Genomic DNA, 22,225 nt, shown 5'->3' on the forward strand with positions numbered 1-22,225 from the left:
TAATAATAATAATAATAATATAAATCGTTGATTATTGTAATGGAAGAAAAAATACGAAATCGGGGGTAAGGTACAAGGAAGTTTTTTTTTTTTAATTGAGCATATTTTCGATTTTTAATTGCGAGTTACGTTTAAAAAATTGATTATGATTATAAATATATAAATATTGCAATGACTGTATTTTCATTTCCGGTCCTTATACAGGATAATTGTTGTAATATTTTGTGGAATAGTAAAAAAAAATTTTTTTTTAAATTTGCACATTATTTTGAAAATTTTTCACGTGTGCGTATTTTTTATTTTTTGATTGATTTGAAAAAGACCCGAAAATTATTAATCGTCTGTTAATCAGGGGTAGAAAAAAAATGTATGGGTTTATAATTGAGGCATAGATAGTATAGAAATTTTGAAATTTTGTTTATTGGGTAAAACAGTAATTTATTTGAGTAATACTGTGTAGATTTTATTGATATGTCAATCTATATCAATAAATTTCCGTGTGAGCGAAATTTAATTTTTGGAACTGGAAAATTTTGAGAAATACAAATATTTTTATTTTTTAAAACTTGATGTGAACGTAAATTATTTTTTTATTTTACTGATGGTCAAAATTTTAGCAAGTTGTCATTTTGACTTTTATACCAACAAATTTTTATATTTTTGTATAAAAAAAAAAAAACAAAAACTGAATACTAGTCACAATTTTTTCATATTAAAGTCGAAATTTTTCCACATCAAAATTTTATTTTTTACTTCAACTTTTTAATTTTTTTAAATTTTACTGGTCGATCAAAATTTCAAAAGTTTTAATTTTGACTTTTATATGACCAAATTTTTATATATTTTTATAAAAAAAAAAATTGAACTGAACACTAAAGTCAAAATTTGTTCATACAAAAGTCGAAATTTTAAATCATCTTTTTTATTTTTAAATTTTACAGGTCGATAAAAATTTCAAAAGTTTTAATTTTGATTTTTATATGACCAAATTTTTATGTATTTTTATAAAAAAAAAAAATTGAACTGAACACTAAAGTCAAAATTTGTTCATACAAAAGTCGAAATTTGTCATCATGAAAATTTAAATCATCTTTTTTATTTTTAAATTTTACTGGTCGATCAAAATTTCAGAAATTTTTAATTTTGATTTTTATTTGACCAAATTTTTATAAAAAAAAAATTAACCGAACACTAAAGTCAAAATTTGTTCACCTAAAATTTTAAATCCATTTTTTTTCTCTCATTTTCCAGCCGCTCAATTTAACACCAGATAAAATTCATAAGTTTTACCCGCGAAATATTTTTAAATTTTTTTCACACGGAAGTGATTCTAAAATAAAATGAAAAATTCACGACTGCCGTTTCTGCTCCCGAATATTAATTACTTCTACTACTCAAAACCTCCCGTCTCTGCCTCAACCATTAAACGCCAATGTTTAAATTTTTTTACTATCTACCATTTCTATAAAAAAAAAATTCCACAAAATATATCATAGTCATTACAACATATATTTAAACAGAATCCATCAAAGTAGAAAAATAAAAATAATTATAAATTAAAACCACCGAAATAATCGTCGAGGTAAAAATAAAAAACCTCAACTTAAATTTCTATTAAAAAATAAAAAAAAATCTGAATCATGAACCAAAAGTTTTAAACGTCTCGCCTCACACTAGTGTAAACATCACAAAACTATAAATAATAATAAAAAAAAAAAAAGTTATCGCTATTTTAAACACGAATATTTAATGCGATTGCGAATTAAAAAAAAACGTACTGACAAAATAACGTTTATAAACGCTAAAAAAAAAAGTCATACCTTATACTTGATAATAATTATAATTACAATTATAATTATAATCATAATCAATTGTTCATATAATTATAGTGATAAGAGCCGTGTATTACATTATACTATTTAAATTTACACACGTGCAAAGACATTTTTTTTTTGCTATATATATTTATATCTTTGCTGACTTATTGATTTACCTCCAGTACTTATATAAATATATATATAACGTCGTGTTTTAAGATAATATAATAATAGTGTATCAATTTAAAAACATTTAGGCACGTTAACGAGGACCGTGACTAAGTTACGATAGTCTAATTGACGCACAAAAGGCACACGTATCGTTAAATCGTGACTGATTATACATTTTTTATTTCTTTCTTTAATAATCATTATTGTTCTCTGTCCATTTTGAACTATATATCATTTTTTTTATGTGTAGTCATTTTAATAATAATAATGTACCTGAAAATCGGAACGTTTTCCGCGGGAAAAAATTAAAAAATTTAAATTATTTTGAGTATCTGAAGAAAATAAAAAAAAAATGAAGTAAAGAATTTACTGGGTATAGATTTTGAAAATGTTTCGTATGTCCTAGTATGTCAACTGAAAATTGCAACGGCCCGATTTACCCCCCACTTTTAAGCAGTAAAATTGTGATCCTGAAATTAGCTGACGTCAAATAATTTTTAGATTTTTTAAAAAACGATAGACTATGAAAAAAAAAATTAAAAAAAAAATTGCACTTGTGTTTTGAATTTTCTACATGTGCATATTTTTAGTTTTTTTTTTTTTCAAATTTAATTGTTCAAAAAAAATCCGAAAATTGTTAATTGTCTGCTAACTTCAGTATTCTGTAAAATTATGACCCTGAAGTTGACAGACAATTAACAATTTTTGGATTTTTATTTTCAATTCGATTGCAAAAAAAAAAAAAAAAAAAATGCACATGTAGGAAATTTAAAGAACTATAAGTGCAAATTTTTTAAATATTTTTTTTTTCGAAATTTATTGTTTAAAAAAAAATCAAAAAATTATTAAACGTCGGCTAACTTCAGTATCATGTTAAATTTTTTTCATTTTCATTGAGTGAAAAATGTTACGATCTTCAGGTACATGTAATTTTACTGCTTAGGGGTAATTCGGGTGACATATCCGGACTTGAAAAAAATTTAAGAAATCTAGACCCAGTAGAAATTTATGATAAATTTTAAATAGCAAATAATTAAATTACAGCGAGAGTTGGATTTGAACCCGCCTCAAAAATTTTTCGCGCGAAAATTAAAAAATTTAAATGGAGTCAAATGGATGACTAGATTTCCGACATTTTTCGCACGTAGATGCTGGTACGTCATCCGAAAATCAGGCCAACCTCAACCTCCAGAACTGTCAATCAGTTCCGATCTTGAGGTACATTAATAATAACAATCAATTAATAAATGAGAGAACAATTTAAAAATCGGTAAAAAAAAATCGGTTATTGAGTAATAAAAAAAAACTGAATAGTGAATGACGTTAGCGGTTGATTTAAAAAAAGTAAATAATAAATAAATAAATATGAATTTATTTACATATTATTGGATCAGTCGTCAGGGAGATATCTATCTTCGATCCTATCAAGAGCGATTGCCGTCTCAACAAGTACCATCAATCCCTGCAAGTTACTATTATGGAGACGGGCGAAATTAAATGGGATTGTAGTGCGATAGTTACTGTTACTAATTACAACTGTAGTGGTTGGTGTAGGCGGCACATCATTGTTCATTGTCTGCATAATAGTGCAAGTACTGCGTTCACTTGTACTGCTGGTGCTGCTTACGCTGCTACTACTGCTCATGCAGTTCTCCGACTCTGGTACTTCCGATATCGCGGGTAAATGCTGCCGCGGTGCGCTCCAGTACGCCGATTTACTGACCGTCTCTTCACTAAAAAAAAATAGTTCATATATTAATTTGCTGGCGATATCACGAAATCAGTATTGGGCAATTGAGAATAGAAAAAAAAAATTATGTATACATGATAAAAAAAAGTGTTTAAAGTCAAATAAAAGATAGTTGGCGCCCGGTGTATCAAAAATAATAATCACTCTTATCGCAACTATTACGCAATTGGTTAAAACATTTTTTTTATCTTCAAAGATACAGTATTAAGTAATTGTAATTTTTTGTAATTAATGTTAATGTATAAATTAGAATTATTTTAAAAATAGTTTGGATCCTTACCCTCTTCTTGCGGGATGATTTATTGCTTCGTCGTAATTCAATTCAGTTGACGGCTCGACTTTTGTTTCTGAATATTGCGGATACACGATAACACTTGACCATTTTGACGAACGTTCTTCTTCACTGTGACAACTACTTTCGTAACCAATCAGACTGTCTTCTTCACTTCTGTAATAAAAAATAATAAATTAATGTATGAATATATAATTATTATTTAAATAAGTGTTGATTAAGTGTTGAGGTGACAGCTGTCTATCTTGAGGCGACTAATTAATATAATAATTTGAAATAATTTGCTGGAGTTTGTATGGAGTAATTTAACGATCGGTATCTGTGGAAAATATCCATGGGCGAATGTAAAATAATTTAGGCAAAAAATTATGTTGTTATTATTATTGGTAAGTTAATTGGGGGCATTAAAAAAGCTCACCTGTACATAACGCGATCCTCGTAATCACGACCGTGGGTACGTGGTGCAGAGGCACTGTCGGGGATTGTCGTGTCCCATTCGGCATTCGCGTTGGGGCTCAATCCAGCCGCCTGCTGATCATTTCCACCTGGCATCTTTTTGCCGCGACGAGAAATTGTGAACTTCAGAGGATCATGACCCTCACGTCTTATCATTTCCGGAAGAATACGACGCCTGGCATTTATAAACCAGTTACACACCTGTATATAATCATTATTGTTATTATTTTACTTATAAATATATGACGATTTCATTTATATATTGTCATTTTATTTATTCTTTGTAATGACAATTTATAAAATTTTTTTTTTAACTTTAAATTAATTTTGTAATTTTTTAAAATTTTGATTTTAATTTTTTGTATGAAATTCAGACGTGGATACATTTTAAAAAAAATTTTTTCAACTTTAAATTAATTTTCTAATTTTTTAAAATTTTGATTTTGATTTTTTGCATGAAATTCAGACTTGGATACATTTAAAAAAAAAATTTTTTCAACTTTAAATTAATTTTGTAATTTTTTTTAACTTTTAATTTTGATTATTTGCATGAAATTCAGACTTGAATCCATTTAAAAAATTTTTTTCAACTTTTAATTAATTTTGTAATTTTTAAAAAATTTTAATTTTGATTTTTTGTATGAAATTCAGACTTGGATCCATTTTTTACAAAAATTTTTTTAACTTTAAATTAATTTTGTAATTTTTTTTTTTAATTTTGATTTTTTGCATGAAATTCAAACTTGGATACATTTAAAAAAATTATTTTCAACTTTAAATTAATTTTGTAATTTTTTAAAATTTTGATTTTGATTTTTTGCAGGAAATTCAGACTTGGATGCATTTTTAAAAAATTTTTTTTCAACTTTAAATTAATTTTGTAATTTTTTAAAATTTTGATTTTTTGCATGAAATTCAGAGTCGGATACATTTTAAAAAAAAATTTTTTTAACTTTAAATTAATTTTGTAATTTTTTAAAATTTTGATTTTTTGCATGAAATTCAGACTCGGATACATTTAAAAAAAAAATTTTTTCAACTTTAAATTAATTTTGTAATTTTTTAAAATTTTGATTTTTTGCATGAAATTCAGACTCGGATACATTTAAAAAAAAAATTTTTTCAACTTTAAATTAATTTTATAATATTTTAAAATTTTGATTTTTTGCATGAAATTCAGACTTGGATGCCTTTTAAAAAAAATTTTGTTCAACTTTAAATTAATTTTAAAATTTTTTTAAATTTTAATTTTGATTTTTTGCATGAAATCCAAACTTGGATTCATTTTAAAAAAAAAATTTTTCAACTTTAAATTAATTTTGTAATTTTTTTAAATTTTAATTTTGATTTTTTGCATGAAATTCAGACATGGATAAGTTTAAAAAAATTTTTTTTGATTAATTTATGATAAAATAAAATTATAATAAGCGCCAGTATTAATTAATTAAATATTTGCATTAAAAAAAAAAAAATAACTTACCTGAAGATTTGTCAATTTAGCTTCTTGACTAAGATAAGTTTTTTCAGTCTCATTTGGATAAGCATTAAAACGATGCTCAAATAACCATCTCTTCAATATTTTAACAGATTGTTTAGGTAAATTCCCACGACGTTTACGTATTCCGTGTGACTCTACGTGTATTGATATTCTCTGGTTTTTACGAGCTAATGAGGAGGAGCGCTCGTGATCTACATCCGATCCACTTTGATCGTCATCGGTGCTGCCGGATGATTGGAACCGTCCTCTCGCTGCAACAAATAAATAACAGTTGTTTAATATAAATGACGTAATTATTATAGTTGTATATTAAGTAATTAATCATCTGGTTTTTTTGTATATAGAGATTGCGAATCGGTCTGTCAGTTAGGCAACAGCATGCCAATCGCATTTGATATCAGGTCAACAGAACTGTCGGATCGATAGTTCAAAGCTCCCTATTTTTATTGCAACATATATATAAATATACATATTAATATATATTAGAGTAACTTTTTTTATTTTTATTTTCAATGCTACGGAAAAAATTTTCAGTAAACGCGAATTAAATCCGGAGTGGATGACTGTGGGTTTATTTAATTCCCTTGGAGTAAAATTGACTCCGGAGTTTATTTTAATATTCAAACTCCGAATCAGAGGGAATGAGGATTTAAATAAAATCTAGTTCTCAAAAATTACTTATGGAAAAACAAACTCCCCCTTAACTCCGTAACGGAAATGATTTTTTTTTAAACTCCGAAACTCTGAGTGAATTCAAATTCAAATTAAAATTCATAATTACTCCGATTTCTCTATCGATTTACACTGCAAATTATGCGAAGAAAATTCAAAAAATGTGCAATTTTTTCTGATCTCAAAATTGTAAAAAAAAAAATTTACGACTATTTTCAAAAAGTAACAAAAAAAATTATGACTCCGAAGCTAGCAGGCAAATAAAAATTTTCAAATTTGTCTCCAACGAATTGTTTACAAGAAAAAAAAAAACCAAAAAAATGCACATGTAGAAAATTTTAAAAACTAGAGGTGGAATTTTTTCAAATATTTTTTTTTGTGATTTATCATTTTGAAAAAAAAATCCAAAAATTATTAGACGCCGGCTAACTACAGTATCATCAATTAAACTTAGAAAATTAATTAATCATAATTAAAAAAAAAAAAAACTAAAAATATGCACATATAGAAAATTAAAAAAACTAGAGGTGGAATTTTTTCAAATATTTTTTTTTGTGATTTATCATTTTGAAAAAAAAATCCAAAAATTATTAGACGCCGGCTAACTACAGTATCATCAATTAAACTTAGAAAATTAATTAATCATAATTAAAAAAAAAAAAAACTAAAAATATGCACATATAGAAAATTAAAAAAACTAGAGGTGGAATTTTTTCAAATATTTTTTTTTGTGATTTATCATTTTGAAAAAAAAATCCAAAAATTATTAGACGCCGGCTAACTACAGTATCATCAATTAAACTTAGAAAATTATTTAATCATAATTAAAAAAAAAAAAAACTAAAAATATGCACATATAGAAAATTAAAAAAACTAGAGGTGGAATTTTTTCAAATATTTTTTTTTGTGATTTATCATTTTGAAAAAAAAATCCAAAAATTATTAGACATCGGCTCACTTCAGTATCATAAAAAAATACGATATTTGGATCAAAAACTAAAAACTTTTTTTTTCACAAGCCGAAGATTTTTCAGTTACACAATCTGACAAATAGTTTAGCCGAAAAAAAGGTGTAAACCCGATAATTTTTGTTGAAAATTTGAAAAGTTATTTAAATATGAATCACCGAACAAAGGCAATAAAAAAAAACGACTACTCCAATATATAAGTACGATAATGGCAGTATTAACTATGTCTGTAATAAAAATTCTTAGACTATTGGTTCAGCTAAATAAATACGTGAGAAAATATTGCCTGAGGTTAACTATTAAACAAAAATTAATAGTTTTTTTTATTATTTAAAAGTCTTTAAAATTAATATCTATATAAATCTCCTAATGTATTTTATATTACTTACACAGTTAAGTACTCAAAGTACACAATCATTACGACATATTTAAAATTAGACATTAAGAATAAGTAATTTTTGATATATTTAAAATTAGATGCCCAGATAAAGTTTTCCAAGAATAAGTAATATATACATATATATATTTAAATTATAAACTTTGACAATGAAAATTTGAATATAAATTTTTAACTTTCGGTATTTCGGATACAGATGAATAGAATTTGTAATCAAGGTTTGAATAAATTACCGTTTACCTGCTTCATCAAAAATTTACTCAACCATTTATACACCTTCCTAATACTCATATATATGTTTTTCTATTTCTATTCATTTTAATAGTGGAGCAACTAAATAAAGAATATTCTACGCCCTTGTGATCTTTTATTCCTTTCTCAGTACCCGAAATTCTTTATCTCCCGAAAAAATAAGAAAAAAAAACTACCATAGGGGAACTAAAAATCTTAAGGACTCTAAGGACCCATATATGTGTAATGCTATATATATTTTTTCTCCAAATATACTTTCTCTTGATCTACTTAGTAAATACACCCGAGCATATTTTTTTCCTCACAATAAAATAAAATATGATCCTGTTAGCAATTGAAAATTTTCAAATTTTTTTTTCAGCGATTTAATTTAAAAAAAAAAATAAATAAAAAAATACACATGTAGGAAATTTAAAAAACTAGAGGTGCAATTTTTTTAATTTATCAATTTTTCGAAAATTCCAAATTTAATAGACGACTAACTTCAGTATCAATAAAATGTGATCCTGAAATTAGCAATTGAAAATTTTCAAATTTTGTTTTCAGCGATTTAATTTAAAAAAAAAAAAAACTAAAAAAATACACATGTAGAAAATTTAATAAACTATCGGTGCATTTTTTTTAATTTATCGATTTTTCGAAAATTCCAAATTTAATAGACGACTAACTTCAGTATCAATAAAATTTGATCCTAAAGTTAGCAATTGAAAATTTTCAAATTTTGTTTTCAACGATTTAATTAAAAAAAAAAAAAAAACTAAAAAAATACACATGTAGAAAATTTAAAAATCTATAAGTGCAATTTTTTTGATTTATCGATTTTTCAAAAATTCAAAACTTACTAGACAGCTAACTACAGTATCAATAAAATGTAGTCCTGAAGTTAGCGATTGAAAATTTTCAAATTTTGTTTTCAACGATTTAATTAAAAAAAAAAAAAACTAAAAAAATACACATGTAGAAAATTAAAAAAACTATAAGTGCAATTTTTTTAATTTATCGATTTTTCAAAAATTCAAAATTTAATAGACGACAAACTTCAGTATCAATAAAACATATTCAAATTTTCGCGCGTTGTAAATAATAATCAATTTAAAAAAAACCTAAAAGTTAATTAATAAAAAAAAAAATTCTTTTTTTTAACGATTGAAATTGCAGCAGATGTAACGGCACGTGTACCGGATATTAAACTCCATTTTTATAAGCGTATTTATTTATTTACAAAATACTGTTATTAAATACCCGATAATTATTTAATAATAATATTTATCTCATTCATAAACTAAATGTTTTTTTCTTTAATAAAATAAAATTACAAGTTGTAAATTTAAAATGTTATGGTGATGGGAATGAAACTATGGATCAATTAAAATGGTAATTCGAATGAAGAAAATATTGCGGAACAGCCGGAACCGGGAGTTCTTGACATTTGACCTGATTAGAAGCCATTTCCTAAACTTTACAATATTTAAAAAAAAAAAAAATATATATATATATATATGGCTTTATTTATGCGATTGATAAATAAATAATTAAATGTTATCAATTATTGTAAGTGTTGATAGTGATAGCGATAGTGATATCGATAGTGAAGTGACAGAGATAGGGGCGGGGATAAATTTTAATTAAATGGAAAAAGCTTGGAGCTGTAAAATGTATTTAAAATAAAAAAGTATATGGTGGTGAATAAATTTACATTAGATATTGTCTTTCGTAACACAAAAAAAAAAAAAAAAAAAAATGACGGAGCCCGGTCTGGATGGTAAGGTAGCAGAGACCTTGGTTCACATACACGTGGGTCTGTGACGTTTCTCGCGAGTTAACTTTTTAGTTTTGTATAATATTTTACTTTTTTATTAATATGCGACTCTATAGACGATGATCGAGGCCAGACTTTCGGGTATCGCTAATAAAAATCCAAATGTCTGACACCTTTTTAATAATTTAATATTTACTCAATTTTGTTTAAAAAAAACTATATATATGGATGTGTATCTGTATATATTTAAGAAGCAATTGATAATTTTTTTAATCTATATTCTACACGTGTACGTTATTATCAGATATAAATATTTGCAACTGTCTCCAAAATAAGATAAATTATATAAAAAATAAATAAATAAATAAATAAATATAATTAATAAAAGTATTTGAGATTTAAAAAGTTCGAGAGTTTATCAACTCGGATAAAAAATTTATCGTCCTGCTATAGACGTCTCTCTAAAACGATCTAGCTAAAAGTCTAAAGTTTTTGGCAACTATCCCAAGTGTCATTACACTCTTTTGAATTTATTTTCATTTTTTAATTCCATGACTCAATATATAATTAAATTTATTCTGAGTGTTTCTTCATATCAGTTATAAAAAAACTCACAGAAATAACTTTTCATTTTTTTAATTAATAAATAATTTATGATACTGAAGTTAGCAGATGTCTAATAATTTTTGGATTTTTTTTTAGACGATAAATAATAAAAAAAAAAATATTAAAAAAAAATGCACTCATAGTTTTTTAAATTTTTTACATGTGTATTTTTTTAGTTTTTTTTTTTTGTAATTTCTTTGGTGAAAAAAAAAATCCGAAAATTACTAATTGTCTGCTAACTTCAGTATCATGATAATTTTTTTAAATTTGAATTAAAAAAAAAATTTATTTTAAAAAATCTAAATAAATAACATCAAGATATTGTTTTGGGTGTCACGTGTTTCCGGCACGTCTTTCATCACAATCTACATACTGTTAGCCATTGGTGTGACAACAGACAGACATCAGTAGACATCAGTTGGGTAGACACGAGTGGAGTCTGAATGTCTGTGTTATAAATACCTGGATGTCCAGCGACAATAATGTCAGTCTTGGGTCGTATTGAGATGAGATACGAGACTAGACTCGGAAAATTAAAATTAATACTGAGACGGACTCATTAGACCCGGACCCAGAAAATTAAAATTAATACTGAGGCAGACTCATTAGACCCAGACAGTCGTTGGAGCCAGGGGCTGATTATTTTTTCCAGGGTGTATGCTAATGTTTCCGCGGGTAGATAAATATATATATGAGTTTTGCGACTAGAGGTTCGCGAGCTGTAAGTTTGCTTACTCAGTGACCAACATAGACAGATAATGTCGCAAAGTTAGAACACTGGTAGAAGATAGAGTTAGAAATTACACGGTACCAAAATAAACCCACGTTGCCGCTCGTTGTTCCGTATTTAGTCCGGGATATATGGAGATCAGTGGATAGACGTGTTGTATACTAGTTGCGTCGGCAATAAGTGTTTTAGTATGTACCATTATATATATATATATATATACTATATCTAAAGCCACACACACATAAATATAAATATATATATAATACTGGTTTAGTATCATTACCGACAAAGCTTGACACCTAATACTCCGTAACCGCGGGCTGTCAATTTTAACGATTTGTTCAATGTCATATTTTTTATTACACCTATTATCACGATTTATGTTCCTTGATTTATATTTTTTATCAATTAAAACTAATTAAAAGTATACTTGGAAACTATGATTTTTTTTTAAAATCGGAGTAGACGTCAGTTCTAAACATAATCGGCCCATTTAACCCCTTATAAAAAAAAACTTATCAAAATTTCGAAGATACTGAAGTTAGCAGATGTCTAATAATTTTTGAATTTTTTTTTAGATGATAAAACATTAAAAAAAATATTTGAAAAAATTGCACTTGTAGTTTTTTAAATTTTCTACATGCGCATATTTTTATATTATTTTTTTGCAATTGATTTATTGAAAAACGAAAATTCAAAAATTTTTAAATGTCTGCTAACTTCAGGATCATCAAAATTTCGAGCTGCCTAAAACCAATGGGTCATTTTTAAATTTTTTAAAAAATGAAATAAATTGTCAATGAAATTTGAACGGTCAGTCAATGGTCAATTTGGTTAATTAGTGGAGTTTTAAAAATAAATATATTAATGAAAATAATATGACTTGGAGACGGTTTTTATGTACGATGCCAGGAAGTTCCTCGAGCATCAGACGGCGCCTGTGTGCGAAAAATTACGTAAGGTCCAGTAACCCTCCGGGGTAATTTTAGTCACTAAGCTAAAGCTGTAAGCTCTTCTAAGCAACTTGCTAGCGCGACCGGGCAAAGCGGCTAAACCACATATATATTTATATATATATATATATATATATATGTACATACATACATATGCTGACTGACACACAGCTAAATCATCATACTGTAGAATAAGTAACACGTTTGTTGTCTACAGTCGGCATCACCAGCAAAAGCCAGTTACATCCGTCATATTCACGAGTGTCGCGTTTCGACTGACCTAAATGTTGCGTGCGAACTGTCAACGATCAATAATATATATACCACTCATTTATAGACATATATACCAGTACAAATAATAATATACATATTTGACAATAAAACTATCCGTCTCCACCTGAATCAACTTGATCACTTTTATCATCTCAGATCGATACAAAATTTAACTTTAAAAAAATTTTTTTTTTTTTTTTATCTGTCAAGGTAAAGCTCAAATAATCCTATCCCAATGGAGATAAAAAAACTTTTCTCATTTCAAATAAAATTTATTTATTTTTTAATTAATTGTAATAATAATCTAATCGGCTGTCTATTTCCTGGGCCATTATCGCGTTAAAATATTAAAAAAAAAGAAAAAAATTTACTGGTAATATTTAAGCGAGATAAAAAGTAATTAAATGTAAAAAAATGTGGGAACAAAAATTTTTTCTATTTTTGTTGCACAAATAAACGCAATGTCGAATATGTAATAAGGCGCATTTGTGAATACATATGTATATGTATATGTATATGTATATGTTTGTTAAAAGGTAATAAGAGACAAAAGTGACGTTGGGAATGACAGGGCGATAATCGAGCCTCCAGAATTATTATCGTTTACTACTTATCAAACGTAATACAATAAGTGGCGGGAAAAATTTTTTTGCGCGTACATATGCACTTAAATACTCGGTAAATTTATTTATATTTACGAGGATAAATATATATGTCAAGTTATGACTCTTTATTGTTATTATTTATAAAATATCTAACTGTACTTTAAGCTCGTCTTATCTTATTTAAATAATTTGAATTAAATTGGCGCGTGATACTAATTTTTTTAAATATTTATTTATTTGTTACTAATATATATATGTGTAATAAAAATCGAGATGCAAGTCAATAACTTCCGTAGTAAACTTGGTAATTAATGGCAAAAGTAAAAATTATTGACGATCTTGAAGTTAGCAGACAGTTAAAAATTTTTGGGTTTTTTTTTAACAATTAAATTTGAAGAAAAATGAAAACTAAAAAAATGCACATGTAGAAAATTTTAAATACTACAGGTGCAATTTTTTCAAATTTTTTTTTTTTAAATTTACCGCCTAAAAGAAAATTCAAAAATTATTAGACGGCTAACTTCAGTTAGCAGACAATTTAAAATTTTCGGATTTTTTTTTGACAAAACAATTATAAAAAAAATGAAAAATAAAAAAATGCACATGTAGAAAATTTAAAAAACTATAGGTGCAATTTTTTCAAATTTTTTAAATTTACCGCCTAAAGGAAAATCCAAAAATTATTAGACGGGTAACTTCAGTTAGCAGACAATTAAAAATTTTTGAGTTTTTTTTTAACAATTAAATTTGAAGAAAAAAAAAATTTGAAAAAATTGCACATGTAGAAATTTTTAAATACTACCGGTGCAATTTTTTCAAATTTTTTTTTTTTTAATTTACCGCCTAAAGGAAAATTCAAAAATTATTAGACGGCTAACTTCAGTTAGCAGACAATTTAAAATTTTCGGATTTTTTTTTTGACAAAACAATTATAAAAAAATGAAAAACAAAAAAATGCACATGTAGAAAATTAAAAAAACTACAGGTGCAATTTTTTCAAACTTTTTTTTTTTTTAAATTTACCGCCTAAAGGAAAATTTAAAAATTATTAGACGGCTAATTTCAGTTAGCAGATAATTAAAAATTTTTGAGTTTTTTTTGGACCATTAAATTTGAAGAAAAAAAAAACAAAAAATGCACATGTAAAAAATTTAAAAAACTACAGGTGCAATTTTTTCAAATTTTTTTTTTTTTAAATTTACCGCCTAAAAGAAACTTCAAAAATTATTAGACGGCTAACTTCAGTTAGCAGACAATTTAAAATTTCGGATTTTTTTTTTAATAAAACAATTATAAAAAAATGAAAAATAAAAAAATGCACATGTAGAAAATTTAAAAAACTACAAGTGCAATTTTTAAAACAATTTTTTTTTTTACCATCGTTTCTAAAAAATCCCCAAAATTATTAGACCTTCCTAACTTCAGTATAAAAATTATTGAATGATCTCGTACTCGTAACGCAACAATTAAAAATTTCTGGCATCGCAACAAGACGTATTTTAAAACTATTACACTTTTCAAAGCAACATATCATATATATAAATAAGAAAATCACGAGACCCTCATCCTGTGCCGTCCGAGTCACAAGACAAAATTATGTCACGTTAAAAAAAACTAAATAATCAGTTAATTATTTCTGAACAATAGATCCGATAAAACATTAATTAATTTTACTACTTTATTATTTTATCCAAAGCGTCATTAAGTGGAATGCTGTGTCTTGGAGCCATATTATCCATCAAAGACCTCGAGAAAGTAATTGAACTCAGTTGACTTAATAATCGCCGCTTACTCACTACACTCGTACTTTATTTTGTACACTACAGTATGTAATTCACTGTCGTAAATATTTGATAATCAATAACTTATATTATTTCAAAATCCCTAATCTCCATTTAATCCTCAATTTATTTTCAACAACCAAATAAACGTCACATTAAATCCGATTCTTTTCTCATAAAAAATTATTTCTACTCCAAAGTGTTACTGTAATTAATATAAAGATAAAATCTTGTTTAATAACAAAGCCAACAAAGTACAATAAAAAAAACATATATACATATATATATATATATACCAATGAAAACGATTCTACTGACACGTATACACTAACCTCCTTGACATCTGCTTGCGCACGCGGTTAATGTTTTGCATTGAATATAACGCGGATGACATTACAACCTTAAATGTGAATGGATATGCGCTATATACATTAATCATTCGACTATTACTCTTTCTCTTAATGGACTTGCTCGATAATAATATATATAAACATAAATAATAATAATATCACTTTATCTAAGTAATAACTGATAAAATTATTTTGTAATCTAATAGTTTCATTTGAAATTATTTAATTACCTATTAAAATCACGAGTTAATTAATATTTCATAAGCTATATATATACATATATATATATATATATGTCTGTAAGTGATAAATTACTTTAATGACAAATGATAAACATGTGCATCGATACATGTGTCTCTACACATGTACATTAAACAATATGGGTAAAGAGTTTTTAAAAATCTCAATCAACATGTGTAACTCATATATATATATGTACATGCACATAATGACAAGTTTTGAAATTTGAATTTTCTCATGCGGCGTCAGTGGCATCACCACGTGGCGGACGTCTGGATTTTGCCGCTGTCGGTTCTCGGTTTTGTACGGGGTCTACATCACCGCTCACACGGTTTACACATACGTGACAAATATATATATGTATGTATATATGTAAACCTACACTTGTCTCAGAGCAGAGCGTATAAGCGGCGTTATATATATAAGCGATAGGAGGAATCCAAGGAGGAATAGAACGCGGTTTTCACCACGCGGTCACGCGTTTCTCGGATCACATCGCGACTACTCTAAATTCAAACCTCACATCCTTATCGTCTACTTCTATTTCTATATCTATTTGCGCTAAAATAACATCATCTACATTCTTCATACTTTATTTATATACCTTTTTTTTTATTTTGTTTTGACTTGGACATTTTATTTTTAAACTCTAATTATCACAGACAAATTTATCGCAAATGTCACAATGACATTTGTCAAAACAATTATTTATTCGAAAATTTATATATATATATATATTTTTGTTGACAATTAAGATTATAAATTCCTGATATTTTTTGCGCGGAAGTGACTGCATACGAGTAATAAAAAAAAATATTTTGGAGGGAATTTTTTTTTTCTTGACGTTCCCTCAGACTTTTTGTCCAAATAAAAGATAAAATAAAATAAATGTATATGTATTTATATAACAAGTGTGAAATATAAAAGATTACACATCTAACGCGACCTCCATGGGCAATTAATTATCCGAGGACATGAAAACGTTTATGATTTTCAGTAAAAAAAAAAATTACTCAATATGATAAATTATTAAATTGTAAATGTATGAAAAAGTGTATGATAAAAATTCCATGGGTGCCGCGGACGAGCAAATAAATTAAACATGGGGACGAGAGTTGTCTAAGTCGCGGTCTCAAGAACCTTCGACTTTGTGCTCATGTTCGATATGAGTGCGAGAGTAAATTCAAGTCAAGTAAAGTCAAGTCGAGTATCGGGTAAAATATATGAAGCATTTTTACATGGAGTTTAATAGTTTTGCATTAGAGTCAATGCTCACTGGAATATAATAACGGAGTAAGGGGAGTTTATTAGTAAACATCAGCAAGTGTTTTATAATAATATATAATAGTAGAGGTATTATGTGTAAAAGTGTTGCCTAATCCCGTCACACGATCCTATCGCTGTTACCATCTACATCCATATCCATATCTACAAAAGCGTTTATTTCGTTCCACGGACTTTGTCCGGTATCCAGGAATTATCCAGCTTTTTTATTTGTTATCCAACTTAACTATTTTATTATTATATTTATTATTACATTCCGTCATCGAACGTAAGATAAAACGCTCCCCATAATGTCCATAAGAGATAACGCAAATGACAATAATTCTTTTAATTAAATCAGAGAGATACCGAAGTTAACTGACGTCTATACATTTTTGGATTTATTTTTAATGATAAATTATTGAAAAAAAAAATATTTTGAAAAATTGTACATATAGATTTTGAAATTTTCTACATGTGTATTTTTTAAATTTTTTTTTTTTTTGTAATTGATGTGTAGAAAAAAAATTCGAAAATACTAACCAGGATCATAAGTTTACTAACGTCTATACATTTTCGGATATTTTTTAAACGATAAATTATTGAAAAAAAAATATTTTGAAAAATTGTACATATAGATTTTGAAATTTTCTACATATGTATTTTTTTAGTTTTTTTTTTTTTGTAATTGATGTGTAGAAAAAAAATCCGAAAATACTAACTTCAGGATTATAAGTTAACTGACGTCTATAAATTTTTGGATTTATTTTAAACGATAAATTATTGAAAAAAAAAATATTTTGAAAAATTGCACATATAGATTTTGAAATTTTCTACATGTGCATTTTTTTAGTTTTTTTTTTTTTGTAATTGACGCGTAGAAAAAAAAATCCGAAAATACTAACTTTAGGATCATAAGTTAACTGACGTCTAATAATTTTTGGATTTATTTTAAATGATAAATTATTGAAAAAAAAATATTCTGAAAAATTCCACATATAGATTTTTCAATTTTCTACATGTGTATTTTTTTAGTTTTTTTTTTTTTGTAATTTATGTGTCGAAAAAAAATTCTAAAATTATTAATTATCTACTGACTTCAGGATCATAAGAGCCGACGTCTGTAAATTTTTGAATTTCTTTTACAAACGACAGATAAAAAAAAAAAATATTTTGAAAAATTGCACATCTAGATTTTTAAATTTTCTACAAGTGTATTTTTTTTTTTTTTTTTTTTCTAATTGATTTGTTTTAAAAAAATCCGGAAATTGTTAATTGTCTTCTAACTCCAGGATCATTAAATCCGATACAATTTTTTTCCCCCTCTACCGCGACTCGACTGATAAAATACCAGATACCGGCAAATCTTTAGACATCATACCCAATATCCATAATAAAAAATTACTCGACTCGTATCGTCTCAACGGGAAATTCGGGATAAAAAAAAGCATCATGACAGCTGCGCGCGGGATGTGCGCACTTGAAAAAGGAAGCTGCTAAATGAGTGGGGGCTCACGCACACAGTTTCGCGAGTCGTCAACATATACCTGCACTTTTTCCAGACGCCAGTATATATATATTAAAAAAATTAAAAAAAATAAAAGTAAAAACAGCCGTCATTTGTCAAAAAAATGACAGTCTAAATTTAAAACAAAAAATATAAATCCTTAAGTTTAAAAATTCAAATTTCTATAATTAGCCGCCAAAACTTGCGAGCCGACAATGACAATTACTAATTATTAATATATGAATATATATATGTAAATATAAAAAATATTAATTGACATACCTCTTCTGTCCGCCGTTATCCTCTGGTCGTCGCTAACAGCTGCAGACGACAACATCGTTGATTGAAGAACAAGAACAAGAATAAAAAAAACAAAAAAAAATGATTGTGTTCTTGTAAACCTCTTGCGAGAATTGCCAACCGAATTTAGTCCCACCAACACTCTTGTCTTTGCCGTGAATTTACGAAATCGTGACCGTTCTTTGTGTCAGGTAGACAGCAGCTCTCAAGGCCGCTTTCTGGGCCTCCACAACCACTTTTAAAAATCACAAAAAACTATTTTTTATCAATAATAATTACTATTAATATTTATAATAATACTATTATTATTTAAAAACCGCGGTAACCTCGAACGCGCGGCCGGTCTCACGTGCTGTCACTTTGAATTCTCACGAAAGTATATTTATTTAAATAATTTAAAACCAATAAATATTATCAGCCGGGAAAATTCAAATTATTTAAATATTTAAACTCACTGACAGCTTTTCAAATTTTTTAAAAAAATTAATAACTTTGTTCACTTTGACACGGCAACACGCGGGTAAAATGACGGCGTCGTAGCAGTTGATCTGAGTGACGCTGGATTTGACACACCGCACTTTAGCAACTATCGAGTTTAATATATATTGATTTATATAAATAAATATATATATAAATGAATAAATTGTTTGATATTTATTGTAGTAATAACTGTTGAGTTTGAATGTAAGGTTCGACGATGTGACGCGCAACTGAGGTCCCAACGAAATAAACCAAAGTCGAAATGTCGGAGGTTGCGCTGATGCGAATGCCGAAATGCGACTGAAGCTGAGTCTGAGTGAGGTAGCAGTAGCACGCCGACGCCGGTTGACAGGACAGGACGACGCTGAATTCACAAGCCCCCCACTCCTCGACAGCCGTAATGACAGTAGAAGTTATCCCTACCAATTGGAGCAGCCATTGCCTGTTGGCGGGAAAATTTATCCTATGACAGCTGCCCGGTCGCACTTACACTAAAACTCTGCTGACCATGTCACCCCACTCCTGTTCTATGGTTAATGAGTATGGGTATGTCTGGGTAAGTAGACATGACATTATCAGGTAATGACATTGTCTCGCAATGGGTACTTGTAAATGTGCAGCTTCATTAAGGAACAAAAGACCTAGACTGACCTAAGGTAAGGGTCGATGTTTTTCCCAAATTCAATTCAACCCGACACTTTAATTTAGAAGCTACTAAAAATTGGTTTGAAATCCAAAAATTCATGGCCCATTTTTCCCGTTTATTTGTACCCTCTTAACATGACGAGTCGTAATATTAGACGTAAATTGAACGTTTTGGACATTAAAAACTCAATTTGACAGCTTTTAACTTTTTCAAAACGTAGATTGGAGTATCATAAATCGAAAACGTAACTAAAACCTACTTAGACTATGATCCTAAAGTTAGCAGACATTTAAAAATTTTTGAATTTTCGTATTTAAATAAATCAATTGTAAAAAAATAAAATAAAAATATGCACATGTAGAAAATTTAAAAAACTACCGGTGCAATTTTTTCAAATTTTTTTTTTTTTATCTTCTATCATATAAAAAAAAATCCAAAAATTATTAGACGTCTGCTAACTTCAGTATCACACTTAGACTTACAATAAGAAAACATAAGCATACTGAAAAATTTTTTTCTTCGATTTTGTACTCCTGGATTATAATCACGTCAATTCCGTAAAATTTTGTCGTCCGCCTTTCTGGCTCTTAAATAAAAAATATGCTCCTGAAGTTAGCCGACGTCTAATAATTTTTGAATTTTTTTTTTAAATAGTAAATCATAAAAAAAAATACTTGAAAAAATTGCACCTACAGTTTTTTAAATTTCCTACATGTGGATTTTTTTAGTTTTTTTTTTTTTTGTAATTTCTTTGGTGAAAAAAAAATCCAAAAATTCTTAATTGTCTGTTAACTTCTGGATCATTAAAAAATGTATGATACTGAAATTAGTATGGGTATGTCTGGGTAAGTAGACATCACATTATCAGGTAATGACATTGTCTTGCAATGGGTACTTGTAAATGTGCAGCTTCATTAAGGAACAAAAGACCTAGACTGACCTAAGGTAAGGGTCGTGTTTTTCCCAAATTCAATTCAACCCGACACTTTAATTTAGAAGCTTAGTTCTTATTCTGGGCATAATTATCTCAACAAACGGCCCGGATGTGAGAATATGACGTAGGGATTGTAATGACAAGAGCTTAAAATTTGAGAACGATAAACCACTTAAAGCTGCAGTAATTTACGGCTAGAAATTTATCGTAATGCCTTCATTTATTTCAAATTAAAAGATTCCTATTTTGTTTCTTTCAAAATTAAGCATCGACGTTTATATTTATGGTCTTTAGACAAATGTATAGTGAATTTTAAGTATATACATATGTATAAAAGTATGACGTCAGTAGATGGGAAATTTTCAAAAGCTTAGGAGATTACTTTGTAGATGTACTTTTGAAAATGTCTGGATCTGTACTTGGGATTACGGATTTGTGTAGGTATTATTTAAATAATGGGCATGTAGAATAATATATGGCTAGACAGTGCAATTACTGACAATGTAGTTGACAATATTACAATGTTGATAATTTGTGACTATAGACAATCCAAGATCGATAAATTTATTACTGAGAAGACATTTAAATAAAATGACATTTCTGTTATTATTTTTGAAATCAATTGTGATGTAATTATGGTAGTAAAATTAATGATAATTGTTATGATTAATTATAAATAATTGTTGAATACAAATTCCGCGGAAGCTTGAATATAATTAAAATAAATTATAATTATTGATAATTATTATGATACTTAAAGTAGCCGGCGTCTGATAACTTTTGAATTTTTTTTTCAATGATAAATTATTAAAAAAAGAATATTTCAAAAAATTGCACCTGCAGTTTTTTAAATTTATTACATGTGCATATTTTTATTTTTTTGATTTGTTGAAAGAAAAGTCAAAAATTTTTTGATTGATAATTTTTGGATCGTAATTTTATGATATTAAAGTTAGCCGGCGTCTGATAAATTTTGGAATTTAAAAAAAATGATAAATTATTAGAAAAAAAAATATTTCGAAAAATTGCACCTGTAGTTTTTTTAATTTTCTACGTGTGCATATGTTGATTTTTTTGATTCGTTGAAAGAAAAGTCAAAAATTTTTGGATTGATAATTTTTGGATCGTAATTTTATGATATTAAAGTTAGCCGGCGCTTGATAAATTTTGGAATTTAAAAAAAATGATAAATTATTAAAGAAAAAGATATTTCAAAAAATTGCACCAGTAGTTTTTTGAATTTTCTACGTGTGCATTTTTTTATTTTTTTGATTTGTTGAAAGAAAAATCAAAAATTTTTTGATTGTCTGGTAATTTTTGGATCGTAATCTTATGATACTGAAGTTAACCGGCGTCTAATAAATTTTGGAATTTAAAAAAAAAGATAAATTATTAAAAAAAAAAAATATTTCAAAAAATTGCACCTGTAGTTTTTTGAATTTTCTACGTGTGCATTTTTTTATTTTTTTGATTTGTTGAAAGAAAAATCAAAAATTTTTTGATTGTCTGGTAATTTTTGGATCGT

At 27.0% G+C, this 22,225-nt stretch overlaps 1 protein-coding gene across 1 annotated transcript; it reads right to left on the minus strand.

Moving 5' to 3' along the window:
* Positions 1-913: 913 nt before the first annotated feature.
* On the minus strand, positions 914-19,447 carry LOC130671098 (homeobox protein TGIF2LX-like). The gene is made up of 5 exons (XM_057474800.1): positions 18,623-19,447; positions 5,967-6,235; positions 4,449-4,687; positions 4,019-4,186; positions 914-3,721 (listed from the first exon to the last, which is right to left on the minus strand). The coding sequence occupies exons 1-5, from the start codon at positions 18,675-18,677 to the stop codon at positions 3,379-3,381; spliced, it is 1,074 nt and encodes a 357-aa protein (XP_057330783.1). The 5' UTR covers positions 18,678-19,447; the 3' UTR covers positions 914-3,378.
* Positions 19,448-22,225: the final 2,778 nt, after the last annotated feature.

This window comes from Microplitis mediator, chromosome 1, assembly GCF_029852145.1.
Source record: "Microplitis mediator isolate UGA2020A chromosome 1, iyMicMedi2.1, whole genome shotgun sequence".
In the NCBI taxonomy this organism is placed as follows: Eukaryota; Metazoa; Arthropoda; class Insecta; order Hymenoptera; family Braconidae; genus Microplitis; species Microplitis mediator.